This window comes from Histomonas meleagridis, assembly GCF_020186115.1.
Source record: "Histomonas meleagridis strain 2922-C6/04-10x chromosome Unknown contig_48, whole genome shotgun sequence".
NCBI lineage: Eukaryota > Parabasalia > Tritrichomonadida > Dientamoebidae > Histomonas > Histomonas meleagridis.
The window spans coordinates 243,456-271,043 of record NW_027150891.1 but is presented as its reverse complement, the minus strand read 5'-3'; the positions used below and the strand labels follow the sequence as shown (position 1 = coordinate 271,043).

Here is a 27,588-nt window from a genome sequence, read left to right as displayed (position 1 = left end):
TGTTATAAAACTATAGAAACAATCCTCCAACATGCTCTTGACATTAAAGTTTCCTCATCATTTGTTATCTGGTGGAAAATCATCCAAAAACTCGTTTTAAGTGTTTTCTATTCGAACATTTCAAAACAATTGAATTTGCCCAATGTCAAATCTTGTCTTTTAGGTCAGTGTCCACAAAAAGTGAATTCTATGATATTGAATTTCATTTTGAATATTTTACAAAAAGACGATCAACTTATTCATCAAGTATTCAATTGTGAGCATACTCCAATATTTTTAATATATATATTAGAAGAGACTTGTAACAAATATTTAAATGAGAAAGAAAGCATGTATAATATTATAATAAACATTACAGAACGATATATCCAAGACAAATATTTAATCACTTTATTATTTGATAAACAATATCATTTATTATTAAAACTCATGACAATAATTCTTCATTTATTTGATTATATATTTAGTATCCAAAACGAAGAACAAATTACATTATTATCTAATTTATTTAATAAGTACTTCAAAGATTTATATCTAAAGTTTACTGAACCACTACGAAAAGAATTATGTACATTAATAACAACATTTAAATACATTTTATCCAACAAGTCCAAAAATTTGATACATTGTATATTCCATATTTATACTTTATTATTTTCATTATTTATTAACAATGAAATCCAAAGTTTAGACTTATGGAAAATTTTAGTTGATTCAGGTTCACAACAAAGGTTATTAACATTATCATTATATGGATATTTATCATCATATTATTCCATTATCTTATCACCTATTTTATTAAAGTTTGATTTAAACAAATTATCTGATTCAAACACTGCAACGTTTTCATATAAAAACTGGATATTAAATCATGGCATATGGGAAAATGAATTTTCGAGTTGGATTAATGGCGATGTTAAAATGTTTTATAAAGAAAATGAAGAACAATTAACTCCTAAAGAAAACTTTGTTAATTCCGCAATAAAACAAATTCGATTACCGAATTTAGAGATTAAGAATTGGGATTATACAAAAGCATTAAATAACATTAATTCGATGTTTAAAGCGTTTAATTGTTTTGATATTAATGATAATGATGACTTACAATTTAAAATATATTTAGTTAATTCATCATTTATTTATACATTACAAAAACTAACAGAAGTATTTCCATTTACTTTTCAATATGATTATTCATTCCTATTAAAGGAATTCATGAATTGGTTACGTGAATGTTTAATTAAGACAACGAATAACACGAAAATTATATTACATTCATTAAATTTACTTGGTAATATTATATGTAAAGTAACTTCAATCCCTTTATTAAATGATGAAATATTAACTGATTGGTATTTAACATTAAATTATTGGATAACAAGTAATAAAACAGAAAATATTCGACTTTGCGCTTTAGCATTTGCTAGTAAATCAATAATTTTAGGATTTCATGGCTCACAATTATTATTATATACAATATCAAATAATTTCACTAATAACTCAACAAAAATCGGAAATGAAATTACACAATTAAGTGAAAAAGAAAACGCTTCAATTATCATCGCATTAAACTCTATAAATGAAATATCAAATGATAATAATTTTGGTGAAAATATATCAAAAAAAATAATAAAACAAAATTTGATGAAATCTATCGATAAAATCGAATACGATTTCCAATTCCAAATATTAATAACAATATTAATCGAAGAATCAATTTTTCATCGAGAACTTTTAATCAATGGATTAATACAAAACATTATTGCATTATTAGATAAAAGAAATATCATCGATTTATACATATTTTATCCAATCATTTTAATACTTTCCGATTTGGAAAATACTCAAAATGGTTCAATTAAGAAGTTATTAAATGCTTTTCTAAATACTTTAGAAGTTTGTACTGCTGATATCAATAATAATAATGAAGAATATATAATTTCATTGATTAAAATCATTGCGGATTTAATCATTTATTCGGCATCAATAATAGACGTATCAGAATTCTTCAATAAATTCGAAAATAGTACATTAAATTGGAACCTTGAACAAGAAAATTGCGTTTTTACAAAAGAAACTTCTCAACAAATTTTATACATTTTGATGTACTTTTCGGCAAACTTTTTGAAGTTCATTATACCGAATTCAAATCCATTGAATTTGAATTCAAAGGCAAGTGCGGTTTTCGGGGGGACCTACGATTATATTTATAAAGTGTCAGAAAAACAATTATACATAGAAAAGCCAACAGGTAAATATATTTGGAATTTTAAGAATATTGCAGAAAATCCAATTCAAAGAAAGCTTTCGGAAAATGCAAATATTGATGAAAAATTACCAAATCCAATCGAATATGAAAAACAAAAAACTTTTGAATCAAAACTGACAAATTATTTCAATGATTTATATGATAACCAGTTAAAAAGTTTCGGAGTTGACGATAAGTTATACAAACCAAATAATGAACTTTATCCAAAAGTGTCACAGTCAAATAACAAATTTGAAATTCCTTCTGCTCAAAAATTACCTCCTTCTTATGTAGGACATTCATCTGTTTCATTTTTAAGATCAATGAGTTTCTTTGAAAATATTAGTACTGAAAGACTATTTCCTTCTTGGGAAAATGATTTAACAATTGATGAAATAACAGAATTTAAACACAAAATAATAGTATCTCTTATATCAAAACGAGGAGTATATCCACATTTTGAAGATTTTAAATGCGGATTAGGATATATCACAAATGAAAGTAATGATATCATTTATAGCGATTACAGTCATGAAATCATCTTTAAGAACGAAATTATGGAAGGCAAAGCACAAATTGTATGGAATGAAGGATTTAATGAAAATGAATTTATTTTGACATTTTATCAAAAAAGTTTACTGAACATTATCATCCAGCCTCATTCGAATGGGCTATTCTTAGTCAAAGTTTTGATACATAAGAATTTTGATAATTCCATAAATCAAATTAAGGAAACATTAATCTCCAAAGAAGCGTTGCCTGTGTTTGTCATTGCACAGATTTTGTCCATTTCACATATTATTGACTACAAAATGAAAGACGTAAAAAGACCATTTTTGATGAATGGTAAAGAAATACGTAAAATTAGAAAATCATCAAAGTTTTGCCAAAACCCAATGATTTTGCAGTGCCCGAAAACATTGTTTGAGAATACAAATCAAAATGATGTTAATGAATAAATAATATTTTTAATTGTAAATTTACTATTTTTATCTTCTTCTTTCTTCATTTTTTTTTTTTGTTGTTGTTGTTTTGAGGAAAGACATGAAAATCACTTCCGTTATAAACATCTTCGTTTATAAAAACTCAAAACTATATTTTTTATATAAAAATTATTTAAAAATGGGTGATTATGCAGAAAAAATATAAATAATTAAAACATCCCAATTAATTTTTATATACATATTCACTCAAAATAAGTGAGGATAATTTTTACAATTAGCAAAAACCAACAATTTTTTTATGTTTTTATCTATTACGGATTATTAGGGTGCCCCGCTTGAGGTCAACTTTTATTTTTTGACATAAACCGCAAATCGAGTATCAATTTATTGGAGGACCAAAGCAAACAAGCCCAGCAGTGCCAGCAGCATTTCGAACAGCCTAAATGAAATTGTCTCTGTTTCAAGTAAGTATAATCAAATCAGTAATAGCAAAGAGAGATTAACAAGAGTTAGAAATCAGATATTAACCAGTGGTTATGTGCAGAAAAAAAGAGTTTTTGACTCAAGGCAAAGTCACCGTAGCCTACGCATGCATCAAGCAAGGTTTCTTCTATCCATTTGAATTCGATTTCATAACAAAGTCAAAATATCGTATTAAACAACAAACTTTCATACTAAACATCAAAATTTCATACTAATATTCAAAACAATCAACATATTTTCAAAAGCTAAGTGGAAAAAAACAAAAATTTTTGCTGAAGAATTCTTATCAGAATTTGGTTTACCGCCAGGTATCAATGATCACTTTCATCCGATGGAGGTCTTCTAGGATACCTTCTTCGTTCAATGTATGGATCATCATATCTTGAACGAGAATAGTATGGAGGATCGTCATAATACATCCTACGCCTTTCGTAATCGTCATATCTATACCTATCATATCTTGGGTCGTAGCGTTCTCTTTCGTATCTATATCTTTCACTTCGATAAGGATAATCTCGATACCTTGGATCGTCTCTTTCCCTATATCTATCATAATTACGTCGTTGCTCTTCAACAACCTTGCTGTAATTATGAATATATGGTCTACGAGATTGTTCAACAATCAATTTTTTTCCTTTATATTCAGATTCATTCAGTTCACTTATGATTTTTAGGCCATCCTCACGGTTTTTATATGTGACGAAGCACGTTCCTGTGAAATGACCTGTCCTTCTATCTTTTCGAAGACATACGCAAACTAGTGGGGCCTTATCACCAAAAAATTTATCCAACTCATCTTGTGTTGATTCATTCGGAAGGCCAGAAACATAAAGCGTTATTTCGTTTGAAGTATCTTCGTGTTCGCTGTTTTCTTTGCTCATGAATGAAAAGTGTCAAAAGGTCCAGTGTGGAAAAACCGCCAAAAATTGTTCAAAAATCAAAAGTAAAAATCCCTCTGAGTAAAAAGCAAAAATTTTTTTAATTTGCACTTAATGAAGTGTTAACATGTTCTTATGTTATCTCTTATTGTTAGTCGTATTTAATTATTCTTGAACTGAAAAAACGGAAATCAAAAAATTAATGGAAACAGAAATTAAACATATTTAAAGGAACTCTAAACAACACCAAATCAAGAAAGCTAACGAATATAATGATAAAACGTGAAAATTTATGTTATTATGTCTCATTTTTAACATATTTCTTGATATTTAAATTAAAAAAATTGTAAATGAAAAAGTGTCATTTGGTCAGAAATGAATGATTTTTATTGTACTACAAATAATTTAAAAAGAGATACCATTAATTTTGGAAGTCAAACCATTGGTCTAGGAGAACTTATTTCTCTTAAGCAATTAATATTTAATTTAACAGAAGAGAATCTTGTTTTTTCAACTCAACAAACAATGAAATTATTTGATATAACTTTTACATATTCATTTAATTTTATTATATGTAATTTAGTTTACTTTGCATTTTATTCACAACATAAAGAAAGTCCTATTTATGTTAATTATTTACAATCAATTCAAAAAGAAGAAGAAATATATAAAAACATTCCAAAAATCATTGAATTTTTCTATAAATATATTTCTGAAATCAATTCACAAGAAGCATATTATCTAATTGATAAAATGATTGAATACAATTTAATACATAAAGATATTATTAAAAACATTAAATCAAAATATTTTGCACATTACAGAGGAAAAAATGAAAACGAAAAACAAAAAAAAAATTTTGATAATTTTTATAAATATTATAATGATAATTATATAAAACTTTCACAAAATGATTGGGAACTTCATAAACAATATATTAAAGAAGGACATAATCCTAATGAAATTGAAAAAATAATTCGAAATGATGAAATAGAAAAACTTCAAGAAATATCATCACAAACAAATTTTGATTTTAATCAAAAAATTAAAGAATCACTTTATGAAAGATGTTCCTTTGTTAATAAAAAAAATGTCTCATTAATTGATTTTGCAGCATTTTTTGGATCAATTAAATGTTTTAAACATTTACTTATGAATGGTGCAAATGTAGAAAACACAGGTAAATATGCAGTTGCAGGTGGAAATGAAGAAATCATTCATTTATGTGAACAGAATCATTCATCATTTAAAGATGCGTATGAAACAGCAATTAAATTTCATCATAATGATATCTTTAAATATCTTTATGAAAATAAATTAGAAGAAAAATCAGATAATGATTTGATAGTTTATTGTATTAACAGTGGAAATTATGAAGTTCTTTCATTTTTAGAAGAAAAAGGAATGATAATTAATGATAATATCATTAATGAAACAGCAAAGATTGGAAACTTATATCTTTTTAAACATTTTCTCAAAAATACAAAAATTCCAAAAAATATTTTAATTTTTGGTGTGGAATCAGGTAATGTTGAACTGGTTAAATATATTCTCGAACAAGAAGGAATTGATATTAATGCTAAAGATAATATTTATTTTAATAATTTGATATTTCAAAATAATATTTGAAAATTATTTAAATTATTTCAAACAGCACTTATAACAGCATCTAAAAATGGTCATACGGAAATAGTTAAATTACTTCTTGAACAAGAAGGAATTGATATTAATGCTAAAGATAATATTTATTTTAATAATTTGATATTTCAAAATAATATTTGGAAATTATTTAAATTATTTTGGACAGCACTTATAACAGCATCTAAAAATGGTCATACGGAAATAGTTAAATTACTTCTTGAACAAGAAGGAATTGATATTAATGCTAAAGATAATATTTATTTTAATAATTTGATATTTCAAAATAATATTTGGAAATTATTTAAATAATTTAGAACAGCACTTATTTGGGCATCTAAAAATGGTCATACGGAAATAGTTAAATTACTTCTTGAACAAGAAGGAATTGATATTAATGCTAAAAACATTTATTTGTTTTATTTAAAATTTATTATTATTATTTAATATTTCAAAATAATATTTGGAAATTATTTAAATTATTTTGGACAGCACTTATTTTAGCATCTCTATATGGTCATACTGGAATAGTTAAATTACTTCTTGAACAAGAAGGAATTGATATTAATGCTAAAGATAATATTTATTTGTTTTATTTAATATTTATTTTAATAATTTGAAATTTCAATACAATATTTGAAAATTATTTAAATTATTTCAAACAGCACTTATTGAAGCATCTGGTTTTGGCCACACAGAAATAGTTAAATTACTTCTTGAACAAGAAGGAATTGATATTAATGCTAAAAATATAAATTTGTTTTATATCGTATTTATTTTAATAATTTTATATTTCAAAATAATATTTGGAAATTATTTAAATAATTTAGAACAGCACTTATTTGGGCATCTGAAAATGGTCATACAGAAATAGTTAAATTACTTCTTGAACAAGAAGGAATTGATATTAATGCTAAATATCGTATTTATTTTAATAATTTTATATTTCAAAATAATATTTGGAAATTATTTAAATTATTTGATACAGCACTTATGAAAGCATCTCAATTTGGTCATACAGAAATAGTTAAATTACTTCTTGAACAAGAAGGAATTGATATTAATGCTAAAAATATTTATTTGTTTGAATTAAAATTTATTTTAATAATCTGATATTTCAAAATAATATTTGGAAATTATTTAAATTATTTTGGACAGCACTTATTTTGGCATCTCGTCGTGGCCACACAGAAATAGTTAAATTACTCTCTTTTTATCTTTGAATATAAATTCTATTGCAAAATCATTAAATAATCATTTGAACTTAAACGTGGAAACCTGTTATTTGTAGAAAAAGATATATAAAAAGAAGACTTCATTGTAGATGAGTGTTTAGTGTTTGTAATTTATATATTGAGATAGGGGATGTAAATTTTCCTTCATTCATTTCAAAGGATTCGATTCCTAACTAAGTTAACCTTATTTTAATTGATCGGAAACGCTTTGGATTTTAAATAATTTTTTTTCAAATATTGTGCGCATCTCGAGGAAAAAAAAACATACACAAGAATTCCCAAGAACAAGAAGAAACATTAACGGTCAGTTTGAACTTTTTAATAAATCAAAGAATTGGTTTAAATTTTATTGAAGAATAAAAATTAAAAAAAATTATTCGATAACAATTTTTATACATAATTTTCTGCTGTATCAAAAACTCTTTGAAACATTCTAACCAAAGGTACACTTAATTCCTTACCTGTTGTTTTATGTTCCAAAATTTTATCTCTTAGCATTATCAATAACATATGAAATTCCTCCACGTTTTCCTTTAGTTCGAATGGCGAATTTATAGTTCTTTCTATTCCATCCAAAATTCTAAACAATGTTTGTCTACATTCTTTACCAGATTGAGTTATCCAACAACCTCTCGATATTATATTTAAATGTTTTGTATGTACACTTAAGATTTCGTCCAAATTTTTCGGGTTCATAAATACATTTAAAGTTTTTTCATAACTTTTTTTTATCACTTGTAAATGAAAGTACTCTTGTATGAACCTAATGAATTGTAACATCTCAAAGAACACTAACGAATAAGTTCTATTACTTTTTTCGGTATTTACAATCATATGTTCTACTTTCTTTAACCTTAATAATATTCCAGATATTAATTTATATTCCGAAAGTTCTGTTTGTCCAAATATAGTTGAAATCGGTGGTTGAGTTCTATAAACTAATTGCCAATTATTATCACTCAATTCGATATCTATTTCCTCGACAAGATGATTAGAAAATCGTTGGATTATACCCGAAAGATGTTGTGTTATATTATTAATATTAATTTCCATAAATGAATTTGCAAAATCGCCGCGTTGTAATAACACAAAATCATGAATATCTTTAAACGTATTAACTAATAAATTGTTCCGTAAAAAGACATTTAATATTTGTCGATTTGATTCCTCCGAAACTTTCAAAATAAAATCATCAAATGAAAGTCCTATATCATAATGAATATCTATGGGTGTATCCCATTCACGTAAAAAGTTTAATGATTTCCCTGCTCTAAAGATTAATTGCGTTTGGTTGGCATCAATATTTGTTGGAACTTCAGATGTAATAATCGAAAATCGATCGCGCCACCAGCGCGAACAAAGATTAACAGATGTATCACATTTAACAAAGAATTCGGAATATGGATCATTGACTTCGCCACGTGTCATCCATTCTTTAATAAGGATTTCAATAAACTCAAAGCATTTGTCCTTCATAAGTGTGGAAACATATGAAATATTCGGATCGCCATGTTTTGATATTCGATCTAATGTATTGTATAAAACTCCACCATTTTTCTTGGATACCGTGTTACATATAATTGAGGCGGATTTGATTGTGTTAATATGCTGTGATGAAAGAAGTGAAAGAAATTGTTCGCCTGAAATTGAATCAATCTTTTGTTGAATATTGGTTATAAAGTTTTGATGGGTTTGAAGTAACGATTCTAAAACAGTGGATGAATATTGATGACATATTCCATTTTGGTCACTAATATATGAACGAATTATTCGGATCATACATCCAATATTACTGACTTGTTTAATAATGGAAATTTGATTGGGAGATACAGATCCATAAAATACATATCGCTTTTGGGCTTCACTCCATCGAAAATGAGTTCCATCTATTCCTTGAAGAACAGAAATAAAATCAATTGGAATTGAAGATCTCACAATTGGAAATAATTTAGGGACTTTGGGTATTGGTGAGCGCAGAAGATTGGCTTGATGAGGTCTGATTTTGTCAATTAAATGAAATAATAAATTTGGAAATTTTAATGATTTAGAAAGAAATTGGATGTCTCGGTTCATGATCTGTATTTCTGAGAATTTGTTTTTGCTTTGAAGATAATTTGTCCATCGAAATTTATAAACTGAAGTATCTGAATATTGATCTGAAAAAAGTTTAGTTTGGAAAATTTGTACTGCTTTACGAAGTGAGTTTGGATCATTTATTGTTAGTTTAGAAGCTAATTTATAAATTAAATTAGATTTCTTTAACAATTCATCCATAATGTTGTACGTTTAGAAAAAACAAAAAAGTTCATATCACATTTCTTTAATAACAAAAAAAAAAATCAAATTTCAATCCCAAAATGATGAAGATAATAAAACAGGACCTCTAAGCTCATTTGTATGAAAAGGCTTATAGTTTTCATCTGGTGGGAGCTTATGATTTGCTAATGATGATGATATTCTTGAAGTTGCCATTTCCATTGTATCTGCAGTTGGTAACAAACAATAAGGGCCAGTTTTTGTAGAGATATTAATTGATGGATAAATCATCTTAATAAGTGATTTTAAAGTTTCTTCGTTTTGGTCATCCCATAAAGAAGCAAGGAACTCTAATGCAGTTTCATTTTTAGAGATTTCATGAAAAAGAATAAAACTTAGATAAGATTGTTCCCATCTTTTAAATTTTCCGAGAAAAGGGTCGAAGATCCTCATCATTATAATTCTTAAGCATTCGAAAATTGGGACCGCACAATGAGGTGCAACGAAATTTTCTGGAAGTGCCGGATATTTTAAGTTATGGTGTGAAATATAAAATGATAATGATGGGAATTGTTCATCCTCAAATGAAATTTCTTCATTTCGATTTAAAAAAATTCTCATTTTCCCTTCTGCTAATGGCTCAAAAGAACCTTTATTAAACTCAATAAATTGAAGTTGATTCTCAGCAACTAAAGTATCTTTAGTTGAAAAAGGTTTAAAATGTGATGGAACACGAATCGTTGCGACAACTTCAATATATAAATATGCTTCCGATTCAAAAGATATTATCCAATCATATTCATCAAATGTATGAGGTTTCCATGCGTCTTGTTTTGTAAGTTTAAGTGGTACTTCAATAACATTACTAACGGGTTTATTTCCTCGAACAATACACATATAGAGAGTCATCTTTTGAATAGTTTGGATAGGAAATTCAAAATATTTGATCCGAAATGATATATGTGACGTTCTAATAATTACCCTTTTCTGATTAGAAAAAATTGGATTATATGGAAAGAAACCATCATTAGTGTAAAGTGGACGGATGGCATCGAAAGTGGATCTACCTTTAGAAAGATAACCACGAAGAACAGAATTATCATTAAATGTTGATTTTGATGTTTCTCGCTTTGTAAGAACTGTGCCTGGGAGGTGCTTTACTTGAACTGGAATTTTGTTTACTGTGGATATTCTTGTTTTGGTTGCTTTATCTGTCGTATATGATTTATCTTTTATCTTAGATCTTGCCGTTGATGGACCTGAGTAAAAAAGCGGTTTTACTTTTTCGCCTTTATTAAGTCTTTCTCCAAGAAAAAAATCATTTTGATCATCAATTTGATCATACATATAAAATTTAGGAAGTGTAATATTAGGCCTTGTTTGGTGATTGCCTTTCATACCATTTAGACAGAAATCTGTAGAAAATAAAAATCTTGAAGGTGCTTTTTCTCTTTGCATTTGTTTTTAAACGTACACTAACGGGTTGCCCTAAAAATAAACATTCATTTGTATCTTTATTTAATCACGGCGATGGAATGAATCCAACGAAAAAGTTACAGGCCCTTGGTTAAGAAAATCAATTTTACATTTTTCATGAGTTGTTACGTTGAAAATTCGTTCTGGTTGATATGATTTTTTAAGGTTTTCAACTAATAGTCCAAAAAGTTCGTTAGCTTTGTTGGCTTCTAATATGTTATCTAGAATTGGCTCGTTTGTAGAATCAACGCTTGCATAAATTCTTGGTTCAATTACTAATAAAATATCTCCATTTAAATCAACAACAGATTGCTTCCAAGGCTTTCCGTCTTCTGTTGGCCATACATAAATGCTCAGTATTTTTCTTGAGATCCAATTAACATCATCTGCTTTATCATTTTTATGAAAACCAACATAAACTAACAATCCCCTACCTGTCTTGAAAAGTTCGGTATTATTTTGATAAACTGTGGATTGAGCTAGCCTCTGGATGATAATCTTCATTTGGTTGGCATTTTTATTTTCATTGAAAATAATTGACTTTAAGCCAACTCTAATGAATTGGTATCAAAGCGACCAGAAGATTCTTCTTCAGGTCTGCCATTTTTTTGCATCAGATAAATGGTGGAAACCCATTTTAGAATTCATTCGTTCAAATTGCGCAATTTTTAAAAACCAAACAAAACAATATACAAATGAGGAACATTCATGTTACTTAAAATTTATTAACATGGTTGAAAATATGATTGATGTTCAGTTGTGTGGTGAAATTGGAATTTCACCTGAAACATTTGAAAATGTTATGAACTCACTTCTCGAAACTGGAAATATTCAAGCATCAGTTATCTCTAACACTCTTCTCCAAGCCACAGATTTTGCATTGTTTCATCAACAAATGCTTGAAAATAATATCAGAATTGAAACAAGCATTTCAGAAATTCTTCTTAAAATCACAGAAGATTCCACTATTACAGATGCAGAAATTGTTGCTTCACGTGTTGCTGAGATAGTTGCCAAACAAGAAACAGAAGAAATTGATTCATTAATCGAGAAAGGATGCAGACAAATGCGGGCTCTTCTTGACCTCGACTTATTTGAAGAAAAATTAAACAAACGTCAACAAAAGAAAAACGATTTTTCCAAAACATCAACATCACCATTATCAAAAAGTCTTATTTATCCAAAATTTCGCCAACAGTTTCAAACGCCATTGGCTTCTACAATGGGCTACAAACATGACGAAACGCCACAACCCAATAAAAAGAAAATTGAACTTTTCACATTAAGTGATGAAGAAAGCGAATATGAAAGCAGTAGCAGCAGTGATAGTAGTTTTGACTTTAAAGAAGTTGAAAGAAGAAGAAAGTTCTACCAGAAACAACGAGATATAATTGTGCAACAAGAAAAAGAGAAAGGAAAAAACGTGCAGATACCAGACCATACACACGTAAATCAAGCAGCAGCAAAGCCTCATTATTATAGGCCTTTGAGACCACGGCCAATGCAGAAAAGAATAATTTAAAATTTGTAAGCATCGATAACGATAGATTTTTTGAGTGATGAATTCAAATGCTCAGAATTCTTTATCGTCGCAAAACCGTTTCGAAGAAATCTTTCATATCAAATATTTGTATTGTTAAACAAAATTTTAAAATTGTTTTTAAGGATTTAAAACAAGGGGTAATAAATGTTTTTGGTGTCCAAAATGTATTATATATATAACACAAACAATAATAACAGTTAATGAAGAATTTGTCATTAATAAAAAGCAATAAGTATTTGATTCTGTAAATATATTTGAATTAGAAAATGTGTTTGATTGAGAATATGTAATACTTTGACTACAAGTATTGCATTGTGTGATTGGATTACTTGGTGTAAATGTATTTGAATTAGAAAATGTATTTAATTCAGAGGATGTGTTACTTTGTGATAATGCGTTTGATTATGAATACATGTTATAATCAGATCTGATTGAGATGGCTTTTACATGTTTCTTTTTTTGAGGGTGCCCCAGAGCAGGGTCGTTTAAACGGTCGAAAAGTGGCGACCTAAAAATTTTAAATGACCGAATATGATTTTAATCAGTACCAAGAACATATAAATGGTCTTGTAGATAAACTTAAGGAAGAAATTGCTGTCCATAATGATGTAGATAATAATAACAAATCTGCTTCATATGCACAAGCTCGCAATACTTATGTTCAAATTCAATCAGATATAAAAGAGTGGGTCTTAATGGCAGTTACATGGCCAGCTACAACACGTAACAGAGTTCAAGAGTATACAAGTTCGGTGAAAAAGGATGTTGATACATTATTTTCAAAATTCACAAATGAGGCTTCTGAAGCTTCAAGAAAGGAGCTTTTAGGCAACCCCGAAATGCATGGAATAGGTGATGAGGAAAAAGTTGATTATTTAGTTGATGGAGCTAATGAAGCAAAAGATATGGGAATGAAACTTTTAGACGAACTTTCCCGGCAAAGAGGTTCAATAGGTAACATATCAACACACATTTCAGATCTTAACACAAGTTTAGACAAAAGCGGTTCTATACTTCATGAGATGCAATGCAGAGATAAGCAAAGAAAAATCTTTTTGATTTTTGTTGTGATTTTTCTTGTTATTACAATAGGCGTTTTTATTTGGTATATTCTTAAGTGATTTATAAAAAATTTTATATGTATTGATCTTTGAAATCATATATTTATTTTTCTTCACAGTGTCCTTTAAATGTTTTAAATAGGTTGTGCATTGGCAATTGTTTTAAAATAAATATTTATGAAGGCAAAAATTCAAATTTTTTTCATCTGCATCTCTTAATAAAATCTTTCAACTCCAATTCTATATTTTTTTAAAAAATCCAACAAATTTGTATTCGATATGGAATCTAACTTTTTATTTATTTTGGGGAAAATGAATACAAAACATTAAAAGCATTTTTTGACAAGATTTCAGAAAATTGTATTTAAACGGACTTTTCCATTGGAAAAAACTGATAACTCAACTCAAAGCGCATTTAAGCAAGCATTACATCGCTTATGATAAAAGAAATCAAAAAAATTGACATTCAATCTGTAAATATGGAAATTCCCCTAAAACTCGAACGTATTATATTTTGTTTAACTCAAGAAAATATTGATTCAAGTGTTAATCAAACAGTTAAATTATTTGATACAAATTTTCCATATTCATTTAATATTATCATTATTAATCTGGTTTATTATGCATTTTATTCCCAAAAGAACTCATGTGATGTTACATTAAATTATTTAGAATTAATTCAAGCAAAAGAAGTTAATATAAATAAAAAGATTCCAAAAATCATTGATGTTTTTATAAAGCATATCTCTGGTATAAGAGAACAAGAAGCTTATTATCTTCTGGAGAATATAATCAAAAGAAATTGGGCAAATATAAATATCGTAAAAAATATTAAAACAAAATATTTTGCACATTACAAAACAGACAAAGAAAATAAAATAAATGCGAATTTAATAGCAGAAACAAATTTTATAGAAAACTATGAAGAACTTTCAAAGAATGATTTTGAACTTCATAAGCAATTAATTGAAGAAGGACATAATCCAAGTGAAATTGCAAAAATAATTCGAAATGATGAAATCGAAAAACTTCAAGAAATATCATCACAAACAAATTTTGATTTTAATCAAAAAATTGAACCATCACTTTATGAAAGATGTTCATTTGTTAATAAAGAAAATGTTTCATTAATTGATTTTGCAGCATTTTTTTCATCTGTTAAATGTTTTAAATATTTACTTATGAATGGTGCAAATGTAGAAAACACAGGTAAATATGCAGTTGCATGTGGAAATGAAGAAATTCTTCATCTATGTGAACAAAATCATTCATCATTTGAAGATGCATATGAAACAGCAATTAAATTTCATCAAAATAATATCTTAAAATATCTTTATGAAAATAAATTAATTATCGATAAATTGATAAACTTTTGTATTTACTATGGGAATTATGAAACTCTATCATATTTGGAAAAAGATTTCGCCAAAAATGACAAAATCGATATTGGTAAAGCAGCAAAAACCGGAAACTTATATCTTGTTGCGTATTTTCTTCAACATAATCAAATTCCTAAAGATATTTTAATATTTTCTTCAAGTTCGGATAATATTGAACTTTTAAAAATTATTCTTGAGTATGAAGGAATAGATATTAATGAACAAAATATTTTTCTATTTTATTAAAAATTTATTAATGATCTTATTGGATAACAAAATCAGATTTGGAAATTATTTAAATTATTTAATACAGCACTGATGAAAGCATCTGAAAAGGGTCATACAGAAATAGTTAAAATACTTCTTGAACAAGAAGGAATTGATATTAATGTTAAAGATGTTTATTTGTTTTATTAAATATTTATTTTAATAGTTTTTTATTTCAAAATAATATTTGGAAATTATTTAAAAATATTTTGGACAGCACTTATGTTTTCAACCTCAAATGGTCACACAGAAATAGTTAAATTACTTCTTCAACAAAAAGGAATAGAAATTAATGCTAAAGATATTTATATACTTTGTTTAGTGCCTATATCAATTATAATGGGTTTAAAAATAATTTTTGGGAATTATTTGAATTACTTTGGACAGCACTTATTTACGCATCTTATAAAGGCCATACAGATATAGTTAAGTTACTACTTTCACAAGAAGGAATAGATATTAATGTTAAAGAAATTCCTTTATTTAATATAATATTCATTTCATTAATTGTTGAATATATCAAAATAATCATTGGAAATTACACAAATGATTTGAAACTGCACTTGTGATAGCATCTAATTATGGTGACACAGAAATAGTTAATTTACTTCTAAACCATAAAAAAAGATGATGGCAATATTTATTTTTTACTCAATGAATAAACTTTAAGTGGAATATATAATGAACAGACTTCATGAAGAAAAATTAAAACAAACATATTGAAACCGTTTATTACTGTTGTTTTGTGGCATTTTTTCATCGTTTTCAACTTTTGTCAAATTTAAATGACTATTCGGTTGAATGTCAGATTGAACTTTTTCAAAAGGCTTATGTCGCAATTTTAATCAAAAATAGAATGAAATATTTTTTGATAGAAACCACTTCACTTTACATGATTGTATAAGAAAATTTCGTTAAAATCAGTGATTTTTGGTGGTTTGTCACATAGAAATTGGAAAATCAATACTATCCAGGATTATATGAAATGGATGAATTGGGTAATAATTCTCCTGAAAATCCTTATCAAGAATTAGACGAACCTGGGAACATCCCATCAACAAATGTCTATCATATTACTATCGAAGATATTAAGCAACTGACAATTTCATACGTGCAAAATAATGACCAAACAGAAATGTCAATTTCAAATCTTCTAGAAATAGTATATGAACACATTAAAAAAACAAATTTCCGTAAGCTCCCAGTTCAAGTTCATTATGCATTATATTTAAATGCACAGGAAAATGATAAAGAAAAGCTTATTGCAGATTTAATTGTTACCTCTTTAAAAGATCCTTTAAGAGAAATTGGAATTTCATCTATTTCAGCTATACCAAATCCTTGCAACACGAATTCAAAAGAAGGAAATGAATTAAATCACATAAGAACACCACAAAACTATATAAATATAAACAACAATAATAATTTTGATCAAGATAGTAAAGAAATGAGTGGTAATTGGATATCAACGTCTGTTGTTAGATTCGGTACTGAAATTGAAGAATCTCATCTCGATAAAGTTGTTGAAAACATTGTAAAAGCTAAAGAAAATGGAGACCCATGGGGAAAAGTCCAACAATTAGGAGAATCGATATTAATATACCGAAATAGAGCAATTTTATTTACCGAAAAAGTTTTAAGGAAATATAATACGAATATAGAAGCAACTACACCTTTAGCAACAACCTTAGGAACAATGCAAATACGAGCATGGAATGAAGGGATCTTAGGTACATATATATTCTCTCAAGATAAAACTTACAATTCGAACGTGAACATGAATATTTCCAAGGATCCGAGATGCTTCCGATATAAGTCTAGATGTTCCGCTAAACTTAAGACATATTTATTTAATAACTGGGAAATTGGAATGTATATTATTTCTCTTATTTCTATTATCGCTGTTGAAATTTCTGGGATTTATGTTGAAAAAGACATTCTTGAAATACTTAGGTACTCCATTTATATGCCTGTATTTATTGTAACATTTGTAATGATGATAATTGCCATTCCATTAGGAGGATGTACAATACCAACACAACTCGAATTTGATGTTGAATTTGGGCTCAGAGATCACATTATTAAGACACACAAAAAAATGATTCAGTATATTCCTAATAAGATGATAAAGGATTGTAATGGAAATGAAACAAAAATCATTGGAAAATTTTTAAACAAATATTCAGTTAAAGAAGGTCATAAAGCGCTGTCAATAGTACTTAGAGAGTATATGTCTGATCCAACATTTGTTCAAGGAATGACATTTATGGAATTCCAGGAAATGTTTGCTTTGTATCGTGTGACACATAAATTTAATGGGTTTAACTTTGAAGATTTAAGTAAGTTGATGGAAGATGCTTACGTGAATTTGCTTTTTAATGGGAACCTTCATTTGCATAATTTCTTGATATCATTTTTCATATCATCTGCAAGTAACACTTATGTTTCTTGGGGAATGCCACTTCTTAATGATGAGCAAACAAATATTAAACAACAAATAATGACAATTATTAATGGTCCAAGAATCCGCTTTCAAAATATTAGCTCCGAAATGGAAGAGAAGTTACAAAACATTCGTTCTCTATTTTCATAAAAATGAATTATTTATATTTGTTTCTGTTGATGGTAACAAGTGCATGCAAATTATTGCTGTTGTAATACATATGCAGAATGATGAAATATCAAAAAATGAATAATAACAAATCGTTAGTGTTTCAATTAAACTTTTTTATTCAATATAAACTACAATTATACTTTTTTTCTCTGCAAGGACTTCTATTTTATATCTTAACGCATCCTTAAATATTAAACCAGTTTCAAAAATTCCCCAAAATCGTTCGTAGCTCACAACTCAAATTATAACTTTATAATGTTTAATCTCTCTCATAATTCGCAAACGATACATTTTTCTGTTTAAAACGATCAAAACACTTCAATTTTCAATCGATATTTTTAGTGAATTTATGGGTTGCAAAAGTATTGTTGAAAAGACTTCAATTGCATTGGCTGTTTCAGAGCTCTTTGTACAGTGTAAAAGTCGGGCGGCAATATTCTCATTTCATGTCCGGAACTATTATCGATGAGCACAAACAATTTCCTGAATGTTGCCAAGAAGTTATACGCCTGATTTTCGATGTTTGGCACGTTTCTAATTAACTCCGCCAACATTTTAATGAAGATATTTGATATTTGTTCATCAGAGTTTATTGTGTTACCCAATAAGAACACTCCAGTCAACGGCAAATCAGCAATTAAGTTAATATTATCGATGATATTTGACAACAGAATTGCCATATTTAACTTAAATTTCGTATTATGTATTACGTTAACAACAGCAAATTGAGTTAAGAAATGTGAAATTAATATTTTCACGTTATTATTTTTGGATGTAATATTTTGTATGAAATTAATTAATGTTTTAATGTTTGGACATCCTTGATTCCAACCGGTGATATTAATTGTTAAATTTGATGATTTATAACCTGATAAATCTAAAAATGAGTTAACTATAATTGCAACTAATTCGATGATTTGTTTACAATCGCCATTCATAAATTGAGAAATAGTCCATAAATATTCAAATGATGACTTATATATATCAGAATTAATATCTTCAGTAACAATTAAAAACTCTAAAACTACTGATAATATAATTTCAACGCCTCCATTCGAATTAATTAATTCCATAAATTTAATAATAAATTCATCAAATTTAGAAGTGTCTTTCATACGTTCCATTAATATCGGTAAATGTTTCGATATTGATAATATTAATCGAACATCACCATTCTCATATAAAAATGAAAGTAAAAACATTACAAACTTAGAAAGTAATTCCGGAGTTGATATTTCTGGTAATATATTAACAACCATAGGTAAAAACTTTAAGACAATATTAACATTATCATCAATTGCATATTCCACTAATAAGTTTGTTAATATTTGTATTGATTCTTTATTTAAACATGGACTAATTGCATAAGTAAAATCTAAATTTAATGTTTGTGATGATCGATGTAAAGGAACTAAAATCTTTGCAAATGAATTCGCTGATATTTGATCATATTTTTGTATAATACTATAAGCTATTTGACATTGTGTTGATGATAATTGTTTATAACAATTCTTAAATTCTAATAATTCATTATTAGGATCCATTGAATGTAATAAAGATATTAATAATATTGGAAATTCATCATAACGAAATGAATCATTTGAATATATATGTAATGCAAATAATAATAATTGTGGTAATTTGTTATTAAAACATCGTGATAAGATTGTAGGATCTTCATTTAATGCTAATATCATTGATAATGATATAACTGGTAATTTAATCTTTGATAATATTTGTTGCATCTTCTTATCAAATGATACTCGATCTGTTTCATCTAAAAATGGTAATTTCGATTCAATGAATTTTAATGTTATTTCGGGATTAATCTTAAATGCACGTGGTACTATATGAGCACAAACATATAATGAATTATCACCTAAATTAAATAACTTATCTAATAAATTAGGAATTTCTTCTTGATAATTATTAAATAAACTATCCCATAAAGGTAATATCTTATTTAACAATGTGAAATCATTACTATTAGAATTAGTTGTAGTTAAATTAAGTAATGATTCAAAGTCTTCTAATTTAATTTCATTCTTTAAATATTCAATTGAACGTAAGAAAAATGGTGGAATTGATCTTCGTTTAGGTATATAAATAATAACTTGTGATAATATTTCAATGATTTCTTTGACTTCATCATCTGTTAAATATTGATTAATGATTTGAAAGATTTTCGATTCTGTTTCTGGATCATATTTTATTAATGGATTAATAAACTTAAATTGTTTATTACTTAATAAATATAATGTTAAATTAGCTAAATCAATACCTATACCATGTCCTTTATTTTTAGGTGATGATAATAATGCTAATGCTAATATTAAGATACTAACTAATTCATTACGATTCGAGTTTTCATTCGATTCTAAATTATATAATATTGATAACCCAATCTCTGATAATTGTGCATTAGGACTTGATAATGCTGCAATAATAATATTCTTACGATATTCAGAATTAACTAAATATAAACATCGAATTGTATCAGTAATTACATATTGAATTTGTGGGTTATCATTAGCTTTAAATGATATCTTTAATAAATATGTAACTACTTTCTCAATCATTTCAGGATCTAATTTAATATGTGATATAATCGCACAAATAAAATCTATAAAAACAAATAAATGATTTGTATTAACTACAAATATTTCTTTTGGATTAACTCGATTCATTAAATTAGTTAATAATTTTGTAGAATTTGATACTTTCGTTACAAATTGATCAATTCGTTCTGGATTTGATCTTAAAAATGAATCACAAATATTTAATGTGATGATTTCTAATGGATAATCTTTCTCAAATCGTGCATGCTTTTGTTCATAAAACTTTAATAACGCAGTGAAATATCCATCTAATCCTTCTTTAACATGTGATAAATTAGCATTAGTCATAAATGCTGTTTGAATATAACGGAAACCTAAAATTGGTTCTCCATTCATTTTATTATATAATTTATCTAATTCATCAAAAAATGTCTTCCAAACAGATGTATGTAAAGGATAAAGTATATCTAAGACATCATTTTGTGGACATTTTAATAAATATTCAATCATTGATTTACAATAATTTGGTAAACATGTTATAGGTGTATTATTACGTTGTGCTCTAGCAATACAATTTAAACCTTTTAATAATGTCTTAGAAAATATTGGATCATTATTTAAGTCCATTTTCATCCAAAAATCAGTTGCTTGAATAAAGACATCGATAAATATTAATGGCGTATCGATTATACCTTTTAATAACTTCTGATATATTATATTATTTGATAAATTTGTATCACTAATTACTCCACATAATGAAGGAAATGTTAAAAATGGTGCAATGATCATTATGATTTTTCTAATGTTAGCTTTTAATGTATAATTGGTAGTAAATAAAAATGGAAATAATGTTGAATCCATAGTCTTAACTAACCCTCTCCAATCTTCCATATATATTGATTGATCTAATTGTTGCATCATTTGGACTAATGATATTAAGAAATCAGCTAATAAATCAGTCAAATTTAACATAACTGTAATTGGCGTTTGATTATGCATTCGTACCATTAAATTATATGGAATAGAAAACGCAAAATTGATAGGGAAATCTTGTTTGGACATTGTTTGCATCATCTTAACAAATGATACACATGTAGAACTAACTACTTCTTGATCTCCATGCCCTGCAAGTTGTTGAATAATAGAAGGAATAGTTAAATGAGTTCTTGGCGCTATTTTCCAGAACAATTCTAATAATGGTAATGCCCCAATGATTACTGGTATAGGTGAAGAACTACTTAATATTGATTGTAAATGTGGTTCTAATACTGGAATTAATGATGTTATAGTATTATTAGATAAATCTCTAATCTTTGAAATAGTTTCTAACATAAAGACTATAGTTTCAGGATATTCTCTTAATTGTGATATTGAATTTGCAATGTTCTTTAATAAATCAGATACTGATTCCATATTATTTTTTGCTATGTTCGAATAAAAATTACTTAGTAATGAAATATGATCTTTATAATTGGAACGAATAATTGGTACTTTACTTTTCTCAAATAATGTTTCAAATGAAAAACGAATATATTCTTCTTGTGTAAAATGATTTGGTACAAATAATTCGCCAATGATTCGTAAGTATTTGATCATGCTTTTTGCATCTTGGCCTTGTTGATGTTTACTTAATATTCCCGAGATTTTACTCCATTGTGATTGAAATTGTTTCTCAGGTAATATCGATACAATACGTATCGCTGCTTTCATTGGTCCTTTCTTAAAGTTCTTTGAGTTAAGTTTCTTATTTAAGTCGGAACATAATTTGGTTAAGTTCTCTAATGTCTTTTTATCATATGGATAATCTTTACGGATCTGCATATGACACATCGTACGCGCGGTAAAGAATAAAAGCGCTTCTTGTAATGAGAAACTTTTTTGTTTGAGGATATCTTTGGAAATTCGTTCACTAAGTGAGGCCATTATAGCTTCTTGATTGGTGTTAAATGAATAGCGGATGTATTTGACAGTGTCAAAGATGATAATTAGCTTATGTTTGACATCTTTGTGCATTTTGGATGATAACATGGAATCAATTTTGGCGTTAAAGGCATCAAGTATTTCCTTGTGTTTGGTTAAAAGACATAAAATTTTCCCTTCATATCGTTGGATGTCAGGTGGTGTATAATTAGATATGATGGATATCAAATTTTGTACAATTTGTGTGTCAACTTTGCCTATTGAAGCATCTTCAAATTTGGATATCATGTTGTAAAGAAACTCTAAGGAAGATTCAAGATGTGAAAAGAAATCCTCTGGAATATAAAAATCTAACTGTATTTTCCTGGACGGATTTTTGGGTGGTGCCTTAGGATGTGAGCATAATATCTTGAAGAGATGATAGAGGTTATTAAAGCACTTGACAAAAACATCAAAACATGAATTTTTATCAATAAGTTCCATCATTAATCCTTTGATTGTGTTAAGAAAGAGCCTGCATTCTTCTAGGCTAAGTTCAGCATATTTTGGGAGTGTATTTAAAACGTCGTTCTTAAATGGGTACTCTTCTGATGATTTTAATAAATTCGTAATGGTATCATCAAATTTTGGGTCGCTTACAATATTTTCTTTACCAAACAAAAATAACTCCGCTGTAATCCATTGCTGGCAGAGACTATTCAACGATTCTTCCTTTGACATTTGCACAAACCGTTACGGTTTTCAAGTAAAGAGGGGTTTGAACAGTTTCAAACAGAAAACCAAAAATGAAAAAACGATAAAAAGTTTCATTAAAAATTCAATGAAAACGATCAGGAAGCCATTTTTATCCATGTGATGGAAGTTATTGAATTGTTGGTCAAACAAAAGTGGCAAATTTCTATCTTTTAAAAGATATTATTGCATAATTATAAAGGAACTTATTTTGGGAATAAAAAAAAGATGAGTGTTTGATATAACATAAAATTTATGGAGATGTGAGCAAATTAATACAAAAAACAAAACAAAACAAAAAAACTATTAAATTAAATTTGTAAACGAAACCATATGGTTTTTGATCTTAGTGGAAATTTTTATGAAGTTTTGAATCTTTAATTAAAGATTAAAAAAAAAAAAAAAAGAAAAAAATCAAAAACATTTCACTGTACAATGGAATGCCCTTGGAGATATCGTATAAATTACATAGGTAATTTAGATATTTGATGATGTTTACATCTTGGTATAAACTTTCTGCAGCGATTACTGTATGTTTTCATATCACATTTCGAAAATCCGGATTATGGAAACAAATAACATTGATCTTTCTACATATAAAATTCATAAAGAAGTTTTCTCATTTCCTGTCCCTAAAGAAAAGATATCTGGTGTTATGAAAATATTAAAAAATAATGATCTTCTTCCTAGATATCCAAAATTCCATGCCATTATTACAGAAAATAATGAAAAACGAATTCTTCTCGCTGAAGGGGTAAACGAACTTCCAAAAGAAGTAACAGATATTGTTGGTGATGTTGAATTGACTCCTTATGAACTTACTCTTGATTACAATAATTTTTCATTGCAAGACTTATTAAAACAATTTTTACCAGAAGGTGTTGTCATTCCGTCATCATTTGAAACTATTGGAAAAATTGCACATTTAAATCTTCTTGATGAACAATTGCTATACAAGCACATTATTGGGCAAGCAATCTTACTTAAAAACACAGCCCTCAAAACAGTTGCAATTAAAACAGGTGCTATAAATAATGTTTATCGCAATATGAATCTTGAAGTAATAGCTGGAGAAAATTCATTCATAACAGAAGTAAAACAAACTGGGCTTACCTTTAGAATGGATTTTTCGAAAGTGTACTGGAATTCTAGACTTGAACATGAACATGATTCTCTTGTTGATCTTTTTCAAGAAGGTTCCATTGTTGCAGATGCCATGTGTGGGATTGGCCCATTTGCTATTCGTGCAGCTAAGCGAAAGAACTGTACTGTTTATGCAAATGATTTGAATCCAGATTCATATAAATGGCTTATGGAAAACTGTAAAATTAATCATGTCACTGATAAAGTTGTTTGTTCTAACATTGATGCTAGAGAGTTTATTGTTAATATCTTCAAGAATGGTGGCTCTGATTACATTGTAATGAACTTGCCTAAAATTGCTGTCACTTTTTTGGATGCTGTTGCTGAAGGAGCAAAGAAATATCGGACAACAGCAAGACTTCCAATTGTGTACTTTCATCAATTTGATGATAAGGATGTTAACCATGAAGCATCATTGAAGGAAAAGGCTATAAAAGCACTTGGAATGCAATTGCCAAAATTAAATGTACATAGAGTAAGAGACGTGTCACCAAAGAAAGATATGTTTAGATGTAGTTTTGCTGTTGCTGACCTCTTTGGTTCAGATGATCCATCAATAAGAGAGATTCCACATTGATTTTCAGTCATATATAAAATGTTTTTAATAATTTGTAAATGATTCTTAAAAAAAACTAAGGAATTACAATTTACTTGTTGCTTTACATACAAATAAAATGCATTTTTGAAGTTGGATACAAAAAATTAAAAAGTAGTTCTCCCGGGAGGAATCGAACCTCCGTCCCGGGATTCAAAGTCCCATGTGCTAACCATTACACTACGGGAGAGAACTGATTATAAGTTTGAAAATAATATATTTACTTATATAAATCAAACCATTTTCGAAGTGATAACATTTTAAATAGAAAAAATTGTTTCTGAATTTTTCCAAAATGGAATAAAATAATTTGGAATATTATGAATAAAATTGGTCAACAAAATTATACATATAAAAATTTATTTATCCATTATAAAAACATATTTAACATGTTCAAGAATTAAATACCAAATTCAACAGGTTGCTCATCCGAGTTGCATGTTGGACAAACCCACTTTTCTTGTCCAAGCGATTGTTGACATCTCTTGTGCATATATGTATTACAACGCGAACACTTGATTCCAGAAAGGACAAAATCAAGGCATATTGAGCATGTTTGGATTTCTTCATTTGATGCCATTTGTGTAAATGTTGGTCGAAATTCAAGAAGTCCACGTGGACCAATACGAAAATTATCATGAATTTTTTCGATATAACCACGTTTGGAAAGTTCTGAAATCATGTCCTTTATGGCACCTTGAGGTAATTCTGGTGGGGCAATACTTGAAATCTGTTCTTTGGTAAGGCTGCAACTGTTGTTTTCTCTCGCTTGAGAAATAACTGCATCAATAAACCTAAAGAAAAATTGAACAACTTCAGCTTTCAATCCAAGTGATTCAGAAGCATTAGTATCTTCTAATGTTTGGCATATTCCATAGTATTCGCAATTGTCAAAATCAGATTGAATAAATCTAAGTTCAAGACCAATTTCGTGGAAAAGTTCATTGCTATCAGAGACAAAATGTTGAAGTTCAATATTAAATGGACTTACCATATCTTCTAATTGCTTTCGTGTGAAGTAAGGTTTTGTTAAAAGGCTTTGCATTAGAGTTTGTCGAACATTTACTGATGCCATTTGTTAATTTCTACCTCCAAAATCCGAACAAACCATGTAAAATCGGCCGGACATGTGATATAAAATCAGAGACGTTTATAAATTCAACTGTTCATAAAAAGTGGAAACGGTTTGGTAAGTCAGAACGTTTATTATTTCCAAAAAAAATGAGGAAAGTGATTACAATGCAAGTTGGCCAATGCGGTAACCAAATTGGCTATGAATTTTGGAAAAGACTTGCCCAAGAACATGGCATAGCTCCAGATGGTGTGCTTGAACATCCAGATGATACAATTGAAGATCGAAAAGACATTTTTTTCTATCCTGCAGATGATGGTAGATACATTCCACGCGCTATTTTGTTTGATTTAGAACCAGCCGTTATTGGCAACATTAAAAGATCCAATTATAAGAATTTTTATAATCCAGAAAACATGATGACACCAGAAGGTGGAGGTGCTGGAAATAACTGGGGTAAAGGATATGCATTTGGTGAACAAAACTATTCCGAGATTGCAGAAATGATTCGTCGAGAAGTTGAAGTTGCTGATGCACTTGAAGGTTTTATTCTATGTCATTCCATTGCAGGTGGTACAGGTTCAGGTGTTGGTTCACTTCTTCTTGAACGTCTCAATGATGAATATAGCAAAGCCACCACGATGACATATTCTGTATTTACAGATACTAAATCACCAGATGTTGTAGTTCAACCATACAACTCTGTTCTTACACTTCGACGTCTTGCAGAGAATGCAGATGCCGTAGTTGTTTTAGATAATTCAGCATTATCATCAATTGCCTCATCCAAACTCAATCTTACAGAACCTTCATTTAGTCAAATGAACGACCTTGTATCTGTTGTTATGGCAGCCACAACCACTACCCTTAGGTTCCCATCATACTCCAACAATAACATGGTTTCACTTCTTGCTCCATTAATTCCGACCCCTCCGTGTCACTTTTTGATGACTGGGTACACCCCAATTTCCCTATCGTCCACCCGACAAGTAGTACGTAAGACATCTGTTATTGATGTAATGAGTCGATTACTTGATTCAAAGAACATTATGATGAGTGCATCTGTTGATAAGGGCATGTATATCTCTATTTTAAACATTATTCAAGGCGAAGTTGATCCATCTGAAATTCATAGCGCATTAAGACAAATTAGAGAAAATAAAGCATTAAGATTTATACCATGGGGACCAGCTTCATTACAATTGGCATTGTCAAGAAGAAGTCCATACGTAGAATCACCGAACAGAGTAACAGGTTTAATGCTTGCGAATCATACAAACATACGGAGTTTGTTCCAAGGAATTTTAAAGGAATTCGAAAAGATGTATAAAGTTGGCGCAAACCTTCATCTGTATAATGAATCTTCGGTTCTTAATGGAAGAACTCACGAAGAATTTAATGAGTCTGTTCTTGCAATTAAAAAGTTAATTGGGGAATATTCTGCTGCGGAACGTGATGATTTCTTTACACTTGATGAATAAAATTTATATTTTTTTTCTTTTATTTTGTAAAATATAATTAATAATAATTTATGTTTATCTAAAAA

At 28.0% G+C, this 27,588-nt stretch overlaps 7 protein-coding genes across 7 annotated transcripts; 4 read left to right on the top strand and 3 right to left on the bottom strand.

Moving 5' to 3' along the window:
* Positions 1–3,986: 3,986 nt before the first annotated feature.
* Positions 3,987–4,556, bottom strand: GO595_006808 (RNP-1 like protein RNA-binding protein; the record flags this gene model as incomplete). Its single annotated transcript, XM_067920202.1, has 1 exon — positions 3,987–4,556. The coding sequence occupies one exon, from the start codon at positions 4,554–4,556 to the stop codon at positions 3,987–3,989; it is 570 nt and encodes a 189-aa protein (XP_067773028.1).
* A 5,216-nt stretch (positions 4,557–9,772) lies between these two features.
* Positions 9,773–11,029, bottom strand: GO595_006807 (uncharacterized protein; the record flags this gene model as incomplete). Its single annotated transcript, XM_067920201.1, has 1 exon — positions 9,773–11,029. The coding sequence occupies one exon, from the start codon at positions 11,027–11,029 to the stop codon at positions 9,773–9,775; it is 1,257 nt and encodes a 418-aa protein (XP_067773027.1).
* Positions 11,030–11,888: 859 nt separating this feature from the next.
* On the top strand, positions 11,889–12,680 carry GO595_006806 (uncharacterized protein; the record flags this gene model as incomplete). The annotated part of the gene is made up of 1 exon (XM_067920200.1): positions 11,889–12,680. One exon carries the CDS (start codon positions 11,889–11,891, stop codon positions 12,678–12,680), a length of 792 nt encoding a protein of 263 aa, XP_067773026.1.
* Positions 12,681–13,222: 542 nt separating this feature from the next.
* Positions 13,223–13,822, top strand: GO595_006805 (Vesicle transport v-SNARE protein; the record flags this gene model as incomplete). The annotated part of the gene is made up of 1 exon (XM_067920199.1): positions 13,223–13,822. One exon carries the CDS (start codon positions 13,223–13,225, stop codon positions 13,820–13,822), a length of 600 nt encoding a protein of 199 aa, XP_067773025.1.
* A 9,975-nt stretch (positions 13,823–23,797) lies between these two features.
* GO595_006804 (tRNA (guanine(37)-N1)-methyltransferase) lies at positions 23,798–24,952 on the top strand (the record flags this gene model as incomplete). The annotated part of the gene is made up of 1 exon (XM_067920198.1): positions 23,798–24,952. The coding sequence occupies one exon, from the start codon at positions 23,798–23,800 to the stop codon at positions 24,950–24,952; it is 1,155 nt and encodes a 384-aa protein (XP_067773024.1).
* A 418-nt stretch (positions 24,953–25,370) lies between these two features.
* Positions 25,371–26,015, bottom strand: GO595_006803 (non-structural maintenance of chromosomes element 1-like; the record flags this gene model as incomplete). Its single annotated transcript, XM_067920197.1, has 1 exon — positions 25,371–26,015. The coding sequence occupies one exon, from the start codon at positions 26,013–26,015 to the stop codon at positions 25,371–25,373; it is 645 nt and encodes a 214-aa protein (XP_067773023.1).
* A 176-nt stretch (positions 26,016–26,191) lies between these two features.
* On the top strand, positions 26,192–27,523 carry GO595_006802 (tubulin gamma chain; the record flags this gene model as incomplete). The annotated part of the gene is made up of 1 exon (XM_067920196.1): positions 26,192–27,523. The coding sequence occupies one exon, from the start codon at positions 26,192–26,194 to the stop codon at positions 27,521–27,523; it is 1,332 nt and encodes a 443-aa protein (XP_067773022.1).
* Between the last annotated feature and the right edge of the window lie 65 nt (positions 27,524–27,588).